The sequence below is a fragment of the Nelumbo lutea genome, chromosome 1 (genome assembly GCF_056320005.1).
Source record: "Nelumbo lutea isolate HS-2025 chromosome 1, American lotus-T2T, whole genome shotgun sequence".
Lineage (NCBI taxonomy): Eukaryota > Viridiplantae > Streptophyta > Magnoliopsida > Proteales > Nelumbonaceae > Nelumbo > Nelumbo lutea.
In genome coordinates, this window is record NC_142684.1 from 139,809,011 (window position 1) to 139,828,415 (window position 19,405).

General features: G+C 39.0%; 1 protein-coding gene across 3 annotated transcripts in view; it reads left to right on the forward strand.

The window, feature by feature from the left end:
- LOC148877926 (Transducin/WD40 repeat-like superfamily protein) overlaps positions 1 to 19,405 on the forward strand; it is a 44,805-nt gene that overhangs the window by 16,895 nt on the left and 8,505 nt on the right. For all 3 annotated transcript variants that reach the window (XM_088946849.1, XM_088946856.1, XM_088946842.1), the window contains 4 exons: positions 9,422 to 9,528; positions 12,306 to 12,448; positions 12,551 to 12,598; positions 16,792 to 16,844. In XM_088946849.1, coding sequence (XP_088802975.1) covers positions 9,422 to 9,528; positions 12,306 to 12,448; positions 12,551 to 12,598; positions 16,792 to 16,844 — 351 coding nt within the window. The remainder of the gene's footprint in view (positions 1 to 9,421; positions 9,529 to 12,305; positions 12,449 to 12,550; positions 12,599 to 16,791; positions 16,845 to 19,405) is intronic.

The following is a 19,405-nucleotide window of genomic DNA, read 5'->3' on the forward strand; positions in this document are numbered from 1 at the left end:
TGCGCCTAGGACCTAGGCGAGGCGCATACCCTGAAATGCGCCTCGCCTGTGTGCCTAGGCGCGCCTTTTAAATCATTGAGTTGAAGTAATTAGAAATGATTTAAACGCCCATAATTTAACAATGGATATGACATTAAACAGAACGGAGTAGTGAAATAGGATTCATGTTGCCAACCCCATATAGTTGGGGTAAGGCTTGGATGATATATATAGTTGCCCCCATTGAACCATAATTTTGTATTACCTCTAATTGCAAATTTCTTTTCCATGCATGATAAAAAAGTTCCATGAGATATTTGCTAGATGGACAACAATTCACTTGTGTTTTCTACTTCTTAGTATTTGTTGAGTTTCGGGCAGACTTGTTCAGAATTAATAGTTGTTTTTGTTTATTTATTGTTTAGATAGGAAGTGGGGACCATAACACTCTTGTTGGGTCCCTTTATAGTGGTTCTTTTAAGTTATATATGCTGTTTTATTTGTTACCCACCCTATAAAGGCATATTAGTCATTGTGCCCTTTTTTAATTAAAAGCATAAAGGCATAACACTCTTGTTGGGTCCCTTTATAGTGGTTCTTTTAAGTTATATATGCTGTTTTATTTGTTACCCGCCCTATAAAGGCATATTAGTCATTGTGCCCTTTTTTAATTAAAAGTATAAATGCTAGTGAGGAGGGCGGCCAGATATTGCTCTTTTTTCTTTTTCAATTTCTTCTGTCCTTTTTCTCTTTCTCTTCTTCTTCTTCTTCTTCTTCTTCAGGAAATATCTTTTTCTTTACATATTCTTTGGTTCAGCATTTTTCTACTTGGTATCAAAGCCAGACTAGGGTTTCTTGGAGTTCTTCCATGTAATCCTAGATCAACCGATTGCATGAGGAGATAAAGGGCTGATCCCTGATTGATCTACTTCAGATTGCCTAGTTCTTGGATTTTTTTGGTGGGTTTCAGTCATCAAGAGGGTGATCTGTGTTTTGGCAACAAAATCAGGAAGAACTGGAATGTGGGGAAGAATCCTAATCAAGTTGGACTCTTTAATTTTGATATGATCTTGGGCGCTTGGACCTTGTTGGACTTGTCAAGGTTTTATATAGGGGGTGGTTTGGTTTCTAGGAGTTCCTGAGCCCTCTAGAGTGATTGATTTACTTCTTTTTGGTGGGAGATGGTGGGAGAAGAGGGGTTTCTCTTCGGATAGGCTTATCTCCTTCCGGAAAGGTCTGTTACCCTTGTGTGTGAGATCGATTTGATCTTGGGGGCCTTCTACCTAGTTATTTTTAGTCTTTAGATTGTTTGAAGTTGAAATGGAGAGTTGAGAGTACTAAGTATAAGTCCACCGGTAAATTGGATGGTACAAATTATTTAGAATGGACACAATCAACCAAGATGGCTATTGGTGCTCGTGGGATATTGGGGTACATCACTGGGGAGGAGAAGAAACCTGATACAAACAGATTCCTCCTGGTGGGTACAAGAGAATTACATGGTGATGTCTTGGCTATGTACTATGTTACCTCACATTAGTAAAATTTTTTTGTGGGCTAATACTGAGTAGAAAGCCTTATGTGCTGATTTTGGCCAAGCTTCTTGTGAAAGGAAGAGGAGAAAGTTGGGGGTTTCAGCAATAGACAGAGGAAAGGGAAGAAAAGGAGAAGAAGGTCGACTAGAATAGTGATGCATAACCCTAGCCGCCAACCCCTCATTCTATTTATAATTAACTTAAATATGGGATATTACAAAGATGCCCCTAGTAGGGCAGCAACTCAACTAAGTACTTACAATTCTTTTAAAAAATAAGACTAATGGGCCCAAGGCCCAACCACTTCTTAATTTAAAAGAAAACAAACTAAACATAAATCGGGCCAACATAAATCAGCCCACTCAACACTCCCCCTCAAGTTGGGAATAGATGTCACACATTCCCAACTTGCGTAGATCATGTTCCAGCTTATTCTTCGCAACACCTTTTGTGAGAACATCAGCAAGCTACAGATCAGAATATATGTATGGAAGACAAACTTCTCCAGAAGTTACCCTTTCTCTGATAAAATGTCTATCTACTTCAATGTGCTTAGTTCGGTCATGCTGGACTAGATTATGGGCAATATTGATTGCTGCCTAGTTATCGCAGTATAGCATCATAAGTTCTTCTGCCTATACACCGATTTCTTCTAACAAAGAACAAATCCAAAGAAGTTCTGAAACTCCATGTGCCATGGCCCGATATTCCGCTTCTGCACTTGATCTTGCCACAACTGTTTGTTTTTTACTCTTCCATGAGACTTGTTTACCCCCAACTAGGGTGCACACTCCTGAAGTTGATATTCTGTCAACAAGGCATCCTGCCCAATCCGCATCTGTATAGGTCTCTAGCTTCAGTTGTCCATGATCAGTAAACAATATGCCCCTGCCTGGATGTCCCTTCAAATATGCAAGGATCCTGTCAACTACCTTCCAGTGCTGATCTCGTGGAGCATGCATGTATTGACTCACTACACTTACTGCATAGGAGATGTCTGGTCTTGTCATACACAAGTATAGTAGCCGACCCACAAGTCTTTGGTATCTCCCAAGGTCCTTCACTGGTTCACCTTCTGATGCACTAATTCTATGGTTCTGATCAATGGGGGTACTAGATGCCTTTGTTCCAAGCTTCCCTGTCTCTTGGAGAAGGTCCAAGACATACTTCCTTTGAGAGATAAAAATTCCATGTTTCGATCTTGCAACTTCAATGCCTAAGAAGTATCTTAGTTCTCCAAGATCCTTAATCTCAAATTCCTTATGCAAGTTCCTCTTCAGACTATCAATCTCACTCAGATCATTCCCAGTGACAACAATGTCATCCACATAAACAATTAAGATTGACACCAAAGATCCCCTGTGCTTCACAAACAAGGTGTGATCAGATTGAGTTTGAGTGTAGCCAAAAACAATCAGAGCCTTTCTGAATCTGTCAAACCATGCTCTGGGAGATTGTTTGAAGCCATATAGTGACTTCTTCAGCTTGCACACCTTTCCCTTTTCAGCATTATCATAAAAACCAGCTGGAAGATCCATATACACCTCTTCTTGCAGATCCCCATTTAGGAAAGCATTCTTTACATCCAGTTGAAACAATGGCCAAGAGAATGAGGCAGCAAGAGAAAGGAGTATCCGAACAGAGGTCATCTTTGCAACTGGCGCAAATGTCTCTAGATAATCAATGCCATAAGTCTGTGTGTACCCTTTTGCAACAAGTCTTTTTTTGTACCTCTTTATACTTCCATCTGCCTTATACTTTACTGTGTAAACCCATCTACATCCAACTGTCTCATTGCCTTCTGGTAGGTCCACAATCTCCCACGTCTTATTCTTAATCAAAGCCTCCATCTCTTCCTGCATAGCTGCCTTCCACTCAGGTTGGAGAGAGCCTCACTAACTCCCTTGGGTATAGATACTGAATCAAGAGAAGAGAGAAAAGCACGGTAGGAAGGAGAAAAGTCCACTGTAGGATAAGTACTGTGAGATACAATGAGCAGTGCATTTTCTCTTCCCTTTTCTAAGAGCAATAGGGAGATCAAGGTTATCTATAACAGTGTCAGTAGGATCAATGGGAACTGAAATAGTGGGATCAAGAGGAATACCTGAATCCGTATCAGCCGAATCTGGAGTCTCCAAGGGATCGATAGGAAGTGGTGTGAATTCTGTTGTAGTGGAATCAACCGCCTTATGAAGTCTCTGCCGTGAGTAATGCTGTGAAATGGAACGCAAAGGAGGTGGCAAGGTGGGTGACATCGGGTGGTGGTCAAGCGTAGGAGTAGACACAGGAACTGGAACTGGGAGAGGGATAGACTGCTGACTTACTTCCCCAAAACACTCCCCTGAGAAGGATCTTTTGAGAAGAAGTACGTAGATTCAAAAAAGGTAACATCCATAGTAACATACCGGTTCCCAGAGACTGGATCATAGCAGCAGTACCCTTTCTGATTCTCTGCATATCCAAGGAAAACACATTTCTTTGCCTTGGGATCAAGCTTCGAACGGTAAGGGCCAAGAATATTTGCAAAACAGACACATCCAAACACTCTTAGAGGAATATGAAACATCTCCCCCTGAGGAAAAAGAAGGCTGAATGGGGTCCTGAATCCGAGTACACGAGAGGGCACTCTATTAATCAAATATACTACCGTGAGAACTGCATCACCCCAAAAACGAACCGGAACTGTGGTTGTGATCATCATGTTTCTTGCCGTCTCAACGATGTGTCTGTTCTTCTTCTCTGCAACACCATTCTACTGTGGACTATAGGAGCAATTGCTCTGATGGACAACACCATACTCCAACAGATATGAGGCAAGATGTCTCTCAAAATATTTCCTAGCATTGTCAGATCTGAACATCTTTATTCTTGTCCCAAACTGTGTTAGTACCATCTGGTGGAATTGCCTCACCAAGGATGGTACTTCATCGTGTGATTTCATCAGGTAAATCCAGGAATATCGAGAGAAATCATCCACAAACAGGAGAAAATAGCGATAGCCGCCCATAGAGGGAATATGATAAGGGCCCCACACATCCGAATGAATAACATCAAAGGGAGAAGAACATCTTTTATTATTAGGTTTAAAAGAGTGTCTACAATGCTTTCTAAGTTCACAACCCTCACACTTCAAACTTGACTGACTCACAGACTCAAACAGTTTTGGAAACAAACAACTCAAAGAAGAAAATGATAAATGACCCAGACGGTTGTGCCAAAGCATAATCTGACCCACAGATTTTGACTCACTATCTTTGCAAACATGATGGCTTTGGTGAAGAGGGAGAGATCCATGAGGTAGATTCCATTCACTTCACGACCATTCCCAATCATCCTCTTTGAATCCAGATCCTACAAAATACAACGTTCAGGAGAAAAAATTACTAAGCAATTCAAATTCTTAGTCAAACTACTAACAAATAATAAATTGGTGCTCAATCTAGGAACATGGAGGACAAGGGGTAAACAAATGGAATCATTAATCTTGACAGATCCCTTCCCAGCATTAGGAACATTGGATCCATCAGTTGTGGAGACCCTATCTCTGCCAGAACAGAGCTGGTAAGAGGAGAAAATAGTGGAGCAATGGGTCATGTGCTCTGAGGCTCCAGAATCTATAATCCAAGGAGATCTCTCCTTACCTGAAGCAGAAACATAGTTTGTAGTGACATGTGAACTACCTGTGTGGGCAAAGGAGGTAGAGTGAGCTCCACCTGTGCTACCTGTACCTTGTTGTCCGCTTGCGGCTGAACTGGAACTAGTTGTATCCCTCTGGTTCAGAAGTAACCCAAACCTCTCAAGCTCGGCCCTTACTGCAGTAGCTGCAACAGACTCCAAAGCAGCTGTAGTAGGGGGGAGCGGAGTATCAGCGGTAACTACCATGTGCGCATTTCCTTTCTTATTCTTCAATCTGGTCGGCACAAGATGTGGGTGAAGATTCCAACAAGTGTCTCTTGTATGCTTAGGCTTCTTATAGTAGTCACAGACCAAGTCCCTTTTGTCTTCCTTTTTGTTTTCAGTGCCATTCTGTTTAGATTTCACAACACTTACCATAGCAGACGGATCAGAACTGAGATTTTTCATCATTACATCATTCCTGCACTCCTCTCCTGACACAAAGGCATATGCTTGGGAGAGAGTGGCACTGTCCCTGGAAAGATGCTGTCATGCAATGTCATACTCGGGGTGAAGGCCAGCAGGGAATTCGAACACCCTATACTTCTCTAAATATCTTTGATAGGTAGCTGCATCCTTGGTGGTTTGCTTGGCAAAGGTCTCTAGATGGTCGATCTCCTGCGACAGGGTCTTAAGGATTGAAAAATAGGTTGCAACAGATCTATCTCCCTGCCTTGTGGCAATAATTTGATTTCTCAGTTGATAAGCCCTAGCAACATTCTCCCTTTGTGAATAGGTTTCTGCAACCCCGTGCCATATCTCCTTAGCAGTGTTTGCCCATAAAAAATTTTTACTTATATGTGGCAACATAGAATTACACAACCATGTCATTACTATATAATTTTCCTGCACCCACTGGGAGTTGCCAGTTTCGGGTTTCACCTCTTCACCAGTAATATACCCCAATTTTCCACGAGCCTCAATGGCCATCTTTGCAGATTGGGACCATTCCAAGTAGTTTGTACCATCCAACCTAATTGTAGTAATGGTCCCAGCTCCGAAGGGGTCTCCAGCACCTCCTCCCACTGGTTCCATTTCATTCCCGGGCTTATATTCAACTCTGTGTCCCTCCATGTGTCTCAAAAGAGGTATAAAAACAACCAAAAAATGCAACAAGAACAAACATAATACCTTCTGGAACCAACGACACTCCTTTGGTGTCTTAGACCCTATCTCTGTGTCCCTCTCTAGAAGCCTCCGAACCACATGGAACATGAATCGCCCCTTACAAAAAACCCAGAGGAACCCTAAAAAATTAGGGCGCCACTACCTAGGTCAAAATTGAAGAGTCCAACAAAATCAGGACTCTTCCCCTTTCTCCAGTTTTTCCTGATTCTAATGAAAAACCCTAGACAAGCTACAGGGCATATAGATCCATCAAGAAAATCCAAAAACTGGGCTTACCTGAGAGCTTCGGTCAGCCTCTTAAATCTCCATGCAATCGACCGATCTAGGGTTATAGGAGTGAATCTCTTCAAGAACCTTCAACCTGCTCTGATACCAAGTAGAAAGCCTTAGGTGCTGATTTCGGCCAAGCTTCTTGTGAAAGGAAGAGGAGAAAGTTGGGGGTTTCAGCAATAGATAGAGGAAAGGGAAGAAAAGGAGAAGAAGGTCGACTAGGATAGTGATGCATAACTCTAGCCGCCAGCCCCTCATTCTATTTATAATTAACTTAAATATGGGATATTACAAAGATGCCCCTAGTAGGGCGGCAACTCAACTAAGTACTTACAATTCTTTTAAAAATAAAAGACTAATGGGCCCAAGGCTCAACAACTTCTTAATTTAAAAGAAAACAAACTAAACATAAATCAGCCCACTCAACATACTGCAAAGGAAATTTGGGATGGAGTGACTGAAACCTATTCCCAGAAACAAAATGTAGTTAGAGCCTATCAGTTAAGGAATCAAGTGATTTATACAAAACAGGGAGATAGACCACTTGCCATGTATTTCTTCATGCTGAGAACCCTGTGGCAGGAGATAGATATTGGGAATTGGGATCTTCTAGATCAGCCTCTCTTAAGCACCTTGATATTTATGCTGAAGAATCATGATGGTCATAGTGGTCATGGAACATGTTTTGGTGGCTTTTGTGCTGACTCTTGTACATGGGAACACAAAACTTTATATTGTTTACATTGTACTTATGCATTCTCCACTCCTTAGTTTATAATTTAGATACTTTTTGATGAATATTTATAGCAAGATTTTGAAGGGATGGGATATCCATCATATGGATGGTCGAACTCTGTAGGAAGGTTGGGCGAAATTTCAAAAATTTCTTTTCTTCCATCCGGGAATTGTATTCCCAATTTAGAAAACTGCATTTTCAAGGTTCGTTCTTGTAACCAAACTAGACCAAATCTGAAACCAAGATTAGGGAGAGGTATACCTGATATGGAATCCACACAAAAATGCTCCTCCCAACACAGGTGTTCATGCTCAAAGAGTATCAAATCCTCCCTCCACTGAAGATGACACAACTTAGGATGATGCAGGATCAGCAAGTAGTTCTTCATCAAGAACCTCTGATTCTTCAACAATAATTGAATGGGGTAGTAAGCACAACTTCATAATTGTTTCTTCTAGCAAGAAAAAATATCAAGATCAAATCTTGATCAGTTCCAAGAAATGGAGATCGAACAGGGTAGGACAACAAGAGCAGGGAGAGAGAACTAAAGGTAGAAATAGTCAAACTGTGTTCATCTTTTCAGGTCCACCTTGCTCTTTATATAACCCTTAAAGAGATAATCTCCTAATTTGATTATGAGTTTCTTGATCCAAATCTTTATTTGGATCTGAACTCTTTAAGTGATAAGGATAACCCCTTATCTTATCTGCAAATCAAGATTAGCTACTCCTAATCATATTAGAAGTTTCTTGATCCAAATCTTATTTGGATATGGATTCTTTAAGTGGATAAGAGTTATCATCTTATCCTAATCTGTTGATCCATACCCATATTCGCCCCTAATTAATTAATCCAATTAACCCAATTCGAAATGGGCTTTAGGCCCATTAAGCTTTCATATTCACTTCCTTTTAATGCTGGCTAGCTTGGCTTTCTTTGTATGGCGTGGGACTCTATCATCGATCTACACATCAGCCACATGGGTTCAGCCCAACCTTAGTTACAAGGCCTGGCCGAATTCATCGTAGGACACAGTTAACCCTTGAGTCCATGACCATAGGCTCTTAATGGGCCCAACATTTACACTAAATGGTCATTGGGTCCAACTATCTTATGAAGGCCCAAGACTGTGGGCAGATGCAAGATCAACTCATCATGTATAACCCTTAATGGTCTTACACTTAACCTCTCAGCCCTTAATGATCAAACACTGCCTGACAAGAGAGGACCTCTCCCTTGACTGCAAGGTACAGTGCTGCACTCTCTACTTACGTGGATCCCGGGAATTAAAACCTTTTTGCAAACAACTTGAAACCATAATATATAAGTATATCTTTATATAAATATATTTTGCAAAACCAAATTTCAAACACATTTGAAATCCACTGCCGGTAGTTTAGGTTTCCATCAGAGAGAGTGCATTCCCTGATCATTCACTTTGTCTGACAATCGGGCTGATCCTGTCACTATGATCACCCACTCACATGAATTCTCGGACTATCATAACATACCCGGGTTTTGACCTTCTCTAAGGATCTCACGATTGGCATATCAAAGACAATCCAATCCGACACCTAGTGCAGTACCATAATCGAGTCTAGGGGTTAGGTGTAACATTTCAGTTTTGTCCATCTACCTCCAAGGTCCAGGGCAATACTGGAATTTAGTCCGGTTCAGGGTTTCAAGAAAACCCACACTGCATGTACCTCAGGTCTCACCCTAGCAGTTGAGACAAACCACCCCAACCAACATGGCGGCACATCAGTGTCAGCCTTGGTAGGATAAATCTCCCTAGATCTATCCAACGACTATGAAGATTCTAAATTAACACAAGTCTCATAAGTGTCCAGTTTAAGGGTATAATATAGAAACACACCATAATAACACGAATCAATTATGCACTTTATTTATTTACAATAAATGACATAATGTACATCAATATGATTGGAGATAAGGGCATACACTTTCTAACAGATTTCACATTAGTACTTATGCAAATTTTTGTGTCTCTTGATGCTTGTGATCTGATGACACATCTTACTTTTCTTTGTCTTTTCCTCTTTTCCTTTTGAGAGTTCTTATACATATTTCTCTGTAGACTATTTGCTGGATACGACAGATCTATTAGAATATTTGACATACATCGCCCTGGTCGAGATTTTGAACAGTATTCCACACTTAAAGGAAATAAAGATGGGCAGAGAGGTAGTCACAAGTTACTTCAGTTTGGTACCTAAAAATAAAGAAAAAAACTGCAGTTTTAGTTACCTTTGTAAAGATAATTGCATTGCATTAGTTTCATACAAATGTTATAAGAGGATAATTGCATTGCATTATTTTCATACAAATGTTATAACATATTTGTAAAGATTTGTAGTAATTAGAACTTTGTATGTACCTTCTGATGCAGATCTTTTTTTTTTTTTTGTTTGAATAAGTGTATTGCTATTACTTCACCAGAAATTACATCAAGCTCCCCAGTGAGAAGCTGATGGGAAAAGAACGACAAAGATTTACAAGAGGTTATATCTATACAAGGAATAAAAAAACTTTGATTATGTACTCTACTAAAAATTGTGTGAATCCCTATCCAGGAAATCACAGCACCTAATTTCATTCTTGTAGCACCAGATGGAATACAATTGGTGGGGAGATCAGCAAATGCTATGGCTGATGTGTTAGCCAAACAAGGGGTAAATAGGGAAATGTTTTGGGCTCAACTGTGATTTCTGTAATTTATTTTAGTGTACTTGTAAGCTTCTAGGAGGGGCTGCAGCTCGTGCCTCTCCATGGGTTGTTGTACAAAATTACACTTCTAAATCAGGTTATGAATTAATAAAATTTACTATTACTCATAAAAAAAATTGCAGCACCTTTCACTCTCCTTACAACCACTTAAACTGAAGCCGCCTTGTTTTCAAAAATTCTCCCATTTCTTTCCTTCCACAATACCTAGATTACCACCCTCCAGACCAGCTTGCCTCTCTTACTCAAACTCGGTACTGACCATCCCTTTATCCTGTCCAGCAGATTCCAGGAAGCGCCAACTCATTCCAAAAATTTCCAAGGACAGCTACACCTGTCTACTATAATTACAATGGATGAAAAGATGATTACCCATCTCCTCTCCTATCAGCTTGTCTAGTCAGGCATCAGATTGTCCTGGCCAAGAAAGATGCCCTACATGGAACTACAATTTTTCAAACACCTATCCTAGGTAAGGCTGAGACATGAGAAAGAATCAATTTCTGGCCAAGAAATCTTACAGTGAAGTGGTTAGATTGGTCCCTAAACCTAAATCCTGTGATCTGTCTGCTTTCCATGCACTTGCACATGTTCTAACCTCTCCAACGTCTCTGCCATCTTATTCATCTCCCAATCAATCAACCTCCATCCCAAGCCCAGAGCCCAACTTCATCCCTGCTGAGAAGCCATGGCCAGCTCACTAATTAAGGCTTCCTTATTTCTTACAAGATTAAAGATGTTGAATAATAGAGAAATGGATTGTCTATCATTTCAATTTTACAAGAGCCTCAACTCAACTCAATAAATCCTTGTTCCAACTTCCAACTATATGGGGTTAGCTGCATTAGTTCTGTTCTATGTATTATGCAAAACCATGTCTATTGTTAAATTATGGGCCCTCAGATAATTCCTCACTACTTTGATCCATGTCCTTATCGGTCTGTCCTTAGCTCTTCTAGACCCTTCTACTTGCAATAGATCACTTCTTCTTACTGGTGTTATAGATGGTCTTTTATGCACCTGAACAGATCATCTTAGTCTACTTTTCCTCGTCTTACCACTTATCAGGGTTACTCCTAGATTTCCATGAATATGATTGTTTCTAATGGTCTAATCTTATTTTTTTTCTATTTTTCTCACTCATCATTCTCAGAATTCACATCTCTGCCAACTCATTTTTTGGATATGTTGCTTCCTGATTCCTTTGGATATGCTCTATTCAATATCGCTTGCTTATAGTCATAAATCTGTGGAGCAAAACATTTAGAATCCAAACCATCCTAGCTAGAGCTTTACCTGCCTACATTCCATGCTGATTTGACTGAGAATCTCCCATTGTGATTTTGTTCTTAATACAGATACTGTCTTCTGGGTTAGTAGCAAGTCCAAGACTTAAACCAGATAGAGTATGATGAGGAAGGGCATATTAGTCCCATATGCTATCAAGTTACTTGCAGAGTGGATCATTGGTTTTTACAAGTTATTCTTGACCAAGTTACTTGCCTTAACTTTTTATTTTTAATTCCCAAATTTATCTCTAGATTTTTGTTAAAGTTCCTCTTATCATGTTTGGGCAGTCATTGTAGTTTAATGGCACCCACTCAAGTTCCCAAGTCTCAACTGCATTTAATTTCTGACAACCTAGCTAGGGGAGATGTGATCAAGATCCAGTTGTCTTGCAGCCATACTTATGTATGTTGACTTTATTTTATAAATATCTAGTATATAAGGGATTTCCATATAATGGGCTTCTGCTGCACCTGCTTATTTTTGCTAGTGCAATCGGCTTGTTTCTTGTACTCATTTTTATTAATAAAAATGCTTTACTTTACTAATAAATAAAAAAATCAATGTGATCACTGAAACCATTGCATATCCCTTAAGATTTGAAGCAATTTGTTGCATTCATCTCATGATTCAACAACACAGAACTTTTAACTATGAGAATAACATCCTTTCTGTTAGATGATCACAAACACTGATTTAAGAGATATGGCATGAACAATTTTTTAAAGGACAGGAGGACTATCATTGGGACCTCTCTTTTTATACTGAACTTTTGTGCTTCTGTTTCTGTTGCATGAAAGTGTTGTGCTGACAGACTGCTATATAACATAACAAATTTTCAATTATATCTATTGACTGCTTTATCACATGCTTGATTAGATAGAGTGCGCATCGAATTCTCATTTTTAATCAGGAGAATTACTAAGATGTGGATTTTGTTTTGCATGCAGGTATTATTTCAGCAATTTCCTTTTGCCCTGCTCATACTGGGATGCTTGCAACAGGTTCTTACAGCCAGACTACTGCAATCTATAGTGAAGATAATATGGAACTTTTATATATCTTGCATGGCCAAGAAGGTGGGGTTACACATGTAAGTGTGATTATATTGCCAATTATTTGATTTTGAGAAAAATAATTGGGGAGAGTTTTTTTTTCTGGAATAAACACACTATTTATCATGTCTTTTCTTCAGGTTCAATTCTCAAAAGATGGAAACTATTTATATACTGGAGGTCGAAAGGTAAAGCTTACAGCATCATTATGGATAAATAGAGCAACAACTAGCAAGGGCTAGCCTAGCATCTACTAACTGTAATATGTGTACATAATATTCTTTTATCTCAATGAATAAGTTCCTTGTTACCAATAAAGAAAAGTTCAAAGCACCATGTTTGTCTTAATTCCGTTCACTTGTCTCTATCCTTTTTCAGGATACAATAGGTTTTTTTTTTCATTTATCATCTTTTAATACAAGATTTTCATGGTTACTGATGAAAAAGTGTTTTCTTAATTTCATTTTTCTATAATAATAGTAATGGTGATGATGATAATTAATTATTAATAGTTAACCAAGATCATGATAGTGATGACAACAAGGATGTTGATGGTGGTGAGGATAATTAGTAATAGTGCATGTAGCAGAATGCTTTTTTAGGAGGAAAGATTGTATGACGTTATAGTTTAGCAACATACATTACATATATGGTCACACATTTTGCACCATCAAATTGGTTAATGGGAGTTCAGTGATGTCAGATGTTTTATTTTGTTGTACTACTCCTGGAAAAACTTGTCTTTACTATATAATGTCGATACATTCCTTGGCTTCACATCCAGACCATAAAATTTAAGGTAAAATACAAAAACCTCCCCTAAAGTTTCTGACAATTATAAAAACCTCAAAAAACACCCTTCTATTTCTAAAAAAATTGACAAATACCTCTCTTCCGTCAATGACCAAGACGGAAGGCATGTATACTTACATATTTACCCTTTTGTCAATTACACTGTTAATGCTACTTGCTAGCATCATTAAATTCACCATTTAGATCCTGCCATAGTTGCAGTTGCTGCTGCCGACGTGGCAGCAGCTGCAACTCCCAACTTGACTCCACCTGCTGTCTACAACTACCATGAAACAAAAGAGACAAGTGAACCAAGTCAAACCAGGAGTTCAGTTGCTACAGTAACCCAAAATGAAAATCCCCCTCCTGGCCCCAGCGCCCAACCAGTAATCAGTATTCGGTTAAGAGGCTAAGTGACCAAGTAGATAGGCATGGCTGACGTTGATAACCGATGGTGTGGTTGCTGCTGCTCTATATTGAGCTCTCTCAGGCTGAGATAAGGTTTCTCCACCTTCCCCTTACATGTCGGAGTCAATGTGCCAGTGAGCGGTCCCGACGTCGGACGACAGCTCGTCCAGCATGGTGTGGTTGACCCGCTTATGCTCTCTGTTATGTAGTGGCCCAGATACTGCTCCCCTGCAAACCCGGTTCCTGCGGTAGACACTGTCTGGCCGTCATTGGGCCTTGCATCATCGGTCCACTTTCATTTCCAGAAAAGGAGAGCATTTCTCCACCACCTCTTCTTCTTCTTGCTCTTTTTCAAGTCTTCTTTTGAGATGGGCTTCTGTAGTTTGAAATGCAGAGCATCCACGGATCTGAAACTGTCCCACTTGTGCTTCCGGGCTTCTTCTAAGATCTTCTTTTCCAGAAAACACATAGAAAATAAATGCATTTAAGTATCGTAGGAAGATCTGAAAAGGAAGATTAAGAAAAAGGGGGAACAATGATAGAAACAAACAGAAAGAGAGTATAACCTGAAAATAATTGATTTGGGGGTTCAAGCCCTAGTTGCTGAAATGCTGAGGCTCCGGCTTCGGAAATATCGGAGACTTGTTCGACATTTTCCCTCTCCCTCTCTCAGCTACATGTATTGCTTCTCCTTCCCAGTTCCCATTGGGATCTCTCTGCGTTCTTTTATCAACCCTTTCGCTGTTGCAGCAGCTGAATAGAAAGAGAAGAGGAAACTGAGAAAAAGAAGTAAGAGGGAGGGAGGGAACTGGGAATGAGGAGAGTCAGAAAGCAACTGTAAAAGGTAGTATTCGGGATGTTGATGACAGTGAACAGTATTTCTGATTAGTTAAATGAGGTATTTTAGTGAAAATAGATGCACATTAATTCGTAAAAGGGTAAAATAGGTATTTTGAAAAAATGATCATCATTTTAACGTTTTCCGTCTTGGTCATTGACGGAGGGGAGGTATTTGTCAATTTTTTCAAAAAAAAGGGGAGGTTTTTATGGTTGTCAGAAACTTCAGGGGAGGTTTTTGTATTTTACCCTAAAATTTAAATCAGAATATTATAGTATTATCATATAATATCAATGTGTGGAAACAATGGTTGCCCAGATATTTTAATCTTCAAATCTATTCATTGACTTAAGACATTCAAAGAAGTATGATAAAAAAATCAAAATTTAAATGTCTTTTCATCTTTTTACCCTTTTATCTTTACTTGAAGAGTTGTGTCATTCAACATATTGGACATCCATGCTATACAAAGATTTATACATCAAACCTCTTTCTTTCTTAAGGGGTTTCCTTTGTGCTGAAGATGTAATTTTTTTTTTTTGTCATTTCTTCATTCTAAAAGGCATATTTTTTTTACCACTATACAAAGTATATTCATTCTGCTCCAGCCTTGCCTGAACTACAAAAACAAAGTGGTAGGGCCAAAAAAGCTTTGGTGGGAGAGATTGCTGAACTGATCCATAGCAGGTAGCAGCCAGCCGAGAATGAGTGGAACCCAATATCTTTTTGATTAACTCATCCACTGAACAGCTTTGATTTTGAAATATTCTCTGGTTCTTCTCCTTCCAAATACACCACGACACTGCAGCAGGAATAGTACTCCATGGTTTTTCTTCCTTTTTTGTTTAGTCCTTTCAGTTTCCAGTAGTACAAATGGTCTGGGAACCTTTCTGGCAAGCACCAAGAAAGATTAAACAAGCTACTGAAATAGGAACAAATCTGATTCACCATTGTACATTGCAGGAATAAATACATGCATGGGGGTTTCTCTGTCTCTCCCACAAAGTACACAAGCTTCTGGTTGGATGTTACCTCTCTTGTTATTAAATTGCTCCTAGTGAGGCATTTATTAAGCAGCACAGACCACAGTAGGCCACTTTGGAAGGAATATGGGATAACCATACTTCCTTGTGGGGGAGGCTGAAAATTGATCATTAGCCAACTGCTTGTACATAGATTTAACCTAGAATATCTTAGATTTCTCCCACTTCCAGCTTCTCAAATCATCTTGATCTGGATTTGGAAATGTTCTGCTAAGCAGATTTAGTAAAGACACAATCTCCTCTATTCCCTAATCACTCACTCCTTAGAGTTGAGAACCGGGAAACAAGACAACCTCCTTCTTCAGTTCATATGAATCAATTATTTTTGCTTCCCTGTTTTCTGAAAGAATGTATAGAGAAGGGAGCCTCTCCATCAGAGCTTGGGACGCCGCCTCATTCAGTTAGTCTTGCTTAAGACCTTTTTTTTATGTTGAAAATGAAAATTTGTTGAAAAGATGAGATGGCAAGATGTTCAAAGGGCATAAACAGGAGGTAATAAATTAGATAGGTAAGACACAATCTCCTCTATTCCCTAATCACTCAGACTCCTTAGAGTTGAGAACCGGGAAACAAGACAACCTCCTTCTTCAGTTCACATGAATCAATTATTTTTGCTTCCCTGTTTTCTGCAAGGATGTATAGGAAAGGGAGCCTCTCCATCAGAGCTTGGGCTTCACACCTCCTCATTCAGTTAGTCTTGCTTAAGAACTTTTCCTTATGTTGAAAATGAAAATTTGTTGTAAAGAAGATGAGATAGCAAGATGTTCAAAGGGAAAAAACAGGAGGTAAATAAATTAGATAGGTAAGACGGAGGCGTTATTTAAAAAAAAAAAAGATACCCTATTTTGAACAGGAGAATCCATGGGCCAATCTTGAGGCTAAAGTTCTCCAAGCCCTTTTACATTGGCAGATATCCAAGTATCTGTACCTCTTTGAATGGTCATCAATATGATTATAAAGAACTGACAGGATCAAAATGTATGGATTTGCTAAGTGGGCAAGGAAGGTTGAAATTTGATGGCAGTGATTACCGACATATTTTGAGTATCTGATATTCACTGATTTAATCCAAGATTACAATGCACTGTATCATCTGACTATCAATCGATTAACACTTTTTTCTTCATCCTAGATTTTACTGCCCCAGTACCTTATCCTTGTGATGTCTACACAGAACTACTTATTATCATTTTCATTTTCTTCTGAGTAATCCTGTTTGCGTGGATGGATGGTTGATGTGTTCCGCTGTGCATATTTTATCTCATAAATTTCTGTTGACTTGTTTTTGAATTCCTTGCAGGATCCTTATATATACTGCTGGGATATACGCAATACACTTGATGTTGTGTACAAGTATGATTGTTTTCTCCGGAATTAGTCATTATTAGTCTAGTAAAAGGTTTTGGAAAAGGGTTTAACAATAATTTTTGTCCGATTCCTTTCTAAAACATTAATGTTTAATGTATATTCTCACGGATAGTTCCAAACCCAAATCAAATGCCTAGTTTCTGGGAGATTTTTGTTGTTGATATGGTGTATTCTTATTGATGTGCATGAATTTTGTGATTTTCCACAGTTCTTGGTTCTTTTTTTCGGCATACGAAAGTGCTTATATATAAGAATAGTTGCATAAATCAAGAATCTTTGACAATAAAGCTAAAGAGGAAGACACCATAATAGAGAATTGCATGATGAAGACAGCTCACTGGATGTTCACAAGAAAAGAATTTGAAGCTCTATAGATGGATGATATTCTAAAGGGATGGGCTTCCATGCCAAGTTTTGCCTAAAGAAAAATTGTGTCACTACCATTTGGAAAGCTCTGGAGATTGGGAGATTAAAATTAAACTGTAATGGGTGCTCTCTTGGCAATCCAGTGCCCTTAGGAATATGGAATGAAGTAAGAGATCATAATGGCAACATCTTTGAGAGCTTCACAGGACTGAGAAGTGTTGGTAATTACTTGACAGCTGAGATTCATAACTCCTTGAAGGCCTGGCAATAGCCTGCTTGCTGAGGTGATCAACCCTGATTGTACGAGGGGACTGCAGATTGGTGATATGCTGGATGGAGAAGAAAAATGGAGGCTCTTGGGCATTCCATCTGGCGATCAAGTAGCTTTATTGTTGGCATCATGATCTCTTGAAGGCCTGACAATTTGAACTGCTTGTTCAAGTGGATACCTTGATCAGCCAAAACTTTAGCTGATGCTCTCGCAAGAGATGGAGTAACTGGGAACTGTGTTTTTTTTTGGAACACCAAAGCTGGGGGATTGATGCATTTCTAGCATGGTGGTCTCTGTAAACTATGGAGCTTCAAATCATTTCTCATTATTTATCAGGAAAAAAAAAGCATTTTTCATTACTTGAAGCCTTCAACCCATGTCCTTTTTGGTCTGTCTCTAGGTCTTGTAGACCACTCAACTTGCATTGGACCGTTTCTTCGCCTTAGATAGTCTTCCCACTTGTACAAGCTTTTCCATGAATATGACCATTTCCCACTTGTATAAGCATTCAATAGGAATATTTTGTATACAATATGTAAAAAAGAACTATTCAGTTCAAGTAAATTTTGATAATCCACATGAAATTCCTTTCTAGTCCATCCTGTATCATTCAACAATCTATTTTTGTAAAATATGATTACGAAAGTTATTTAAAAAATGGCTATATTTTTTATTAACTGGATCCAACATCACTCTACTTGTTGAATAGACATGAGCCATGGAAAATGTGATAGATGTGCTTCTTATAAGAGCTTGAGGGGAAGATTGTGGTAGGTAAGAAGCTTATTCAGATGTTTAGGGACCGAAGGAGCCTCAACAATGAGGGTGATTCATGCTTTTGTTCTTGTCCTTACATTGAATTGGGTTGAACGGGCATTACCAAGATGATGGTGTTTGTTATCTAGATGACATTGGTGGCAACGGTTGTGAAATGATATTACAAATTCCAGTGAAAATAATTTCATTTAAAAAAGAGATAGGGTATAGGATGGAGAAGTAAATCAGTGTTATTTAGTAGTATGTCGATGGCGGCTGGTTGATTTGTTTGTGCCTTGACATTGATACTCTTTGAAGCTCAGGGTATATCAATGCCTTGGTGGATTTGTTTGTGCTATTTAGTAGTATGTCTTGGGTACTGTTTGAGAGTGGGATTTCTATCCAAAAGCAGACTAATGAACATGCCCTTCGTCCATTACATATGATCCCTATTCATGTGCTGATGGTCCTTGCTCCTAGTCATAATTATTTATGGTTTGGAGGCAAACTGGGTGAGATGTGTGATCTGCAAGGACGATTACCTTGGTTTGCTCGTTGTTGAATAGACATGGACACTGGAGTTGGGAATTCAACATGTATCCAAGAGTCTGTCTTGAAAAAATGAGAAACATGGACTTGCGGACATGTTTATGGAAAAGTATATATTATTAAAGTAGTTCATATTTTTGAATTCTAACTGTAGAAAAGGGATTTAAAATGTTGCCTTTGTTACCAAGTAATTTTTAATATGAGACATGGCATTTATATTGTGTAATTGTACATTAGCTGTTTATTTATGCCACATAAACTAGGAAATAAAGAGGAAATGTTACATAGAAGTGTCCTGAGGAATCTTTGAAGTGGTGGACTCTGATTCGTGTCTGACATGGACACATCAATCATTTAGGAGAATCCATGCAATACTGGGTTTACCCTTTGAAGTCAATGGTTCAATCCTTTTGTATGGATTAGGATCTTTATGGAACATGGATCTGCGTGGCGACACCCCCTCCTTTGCATTAGACTCCTGGGCTCTACACCAATTCTGAAAAATGCCACTACATTCCTCTGTTTATGAATATTCCTGCATGCCCCTATGGGGGCTTTGATTTCTTAGAGATTATGAAACCCTAGATGTAATTTCTTTTTCTTG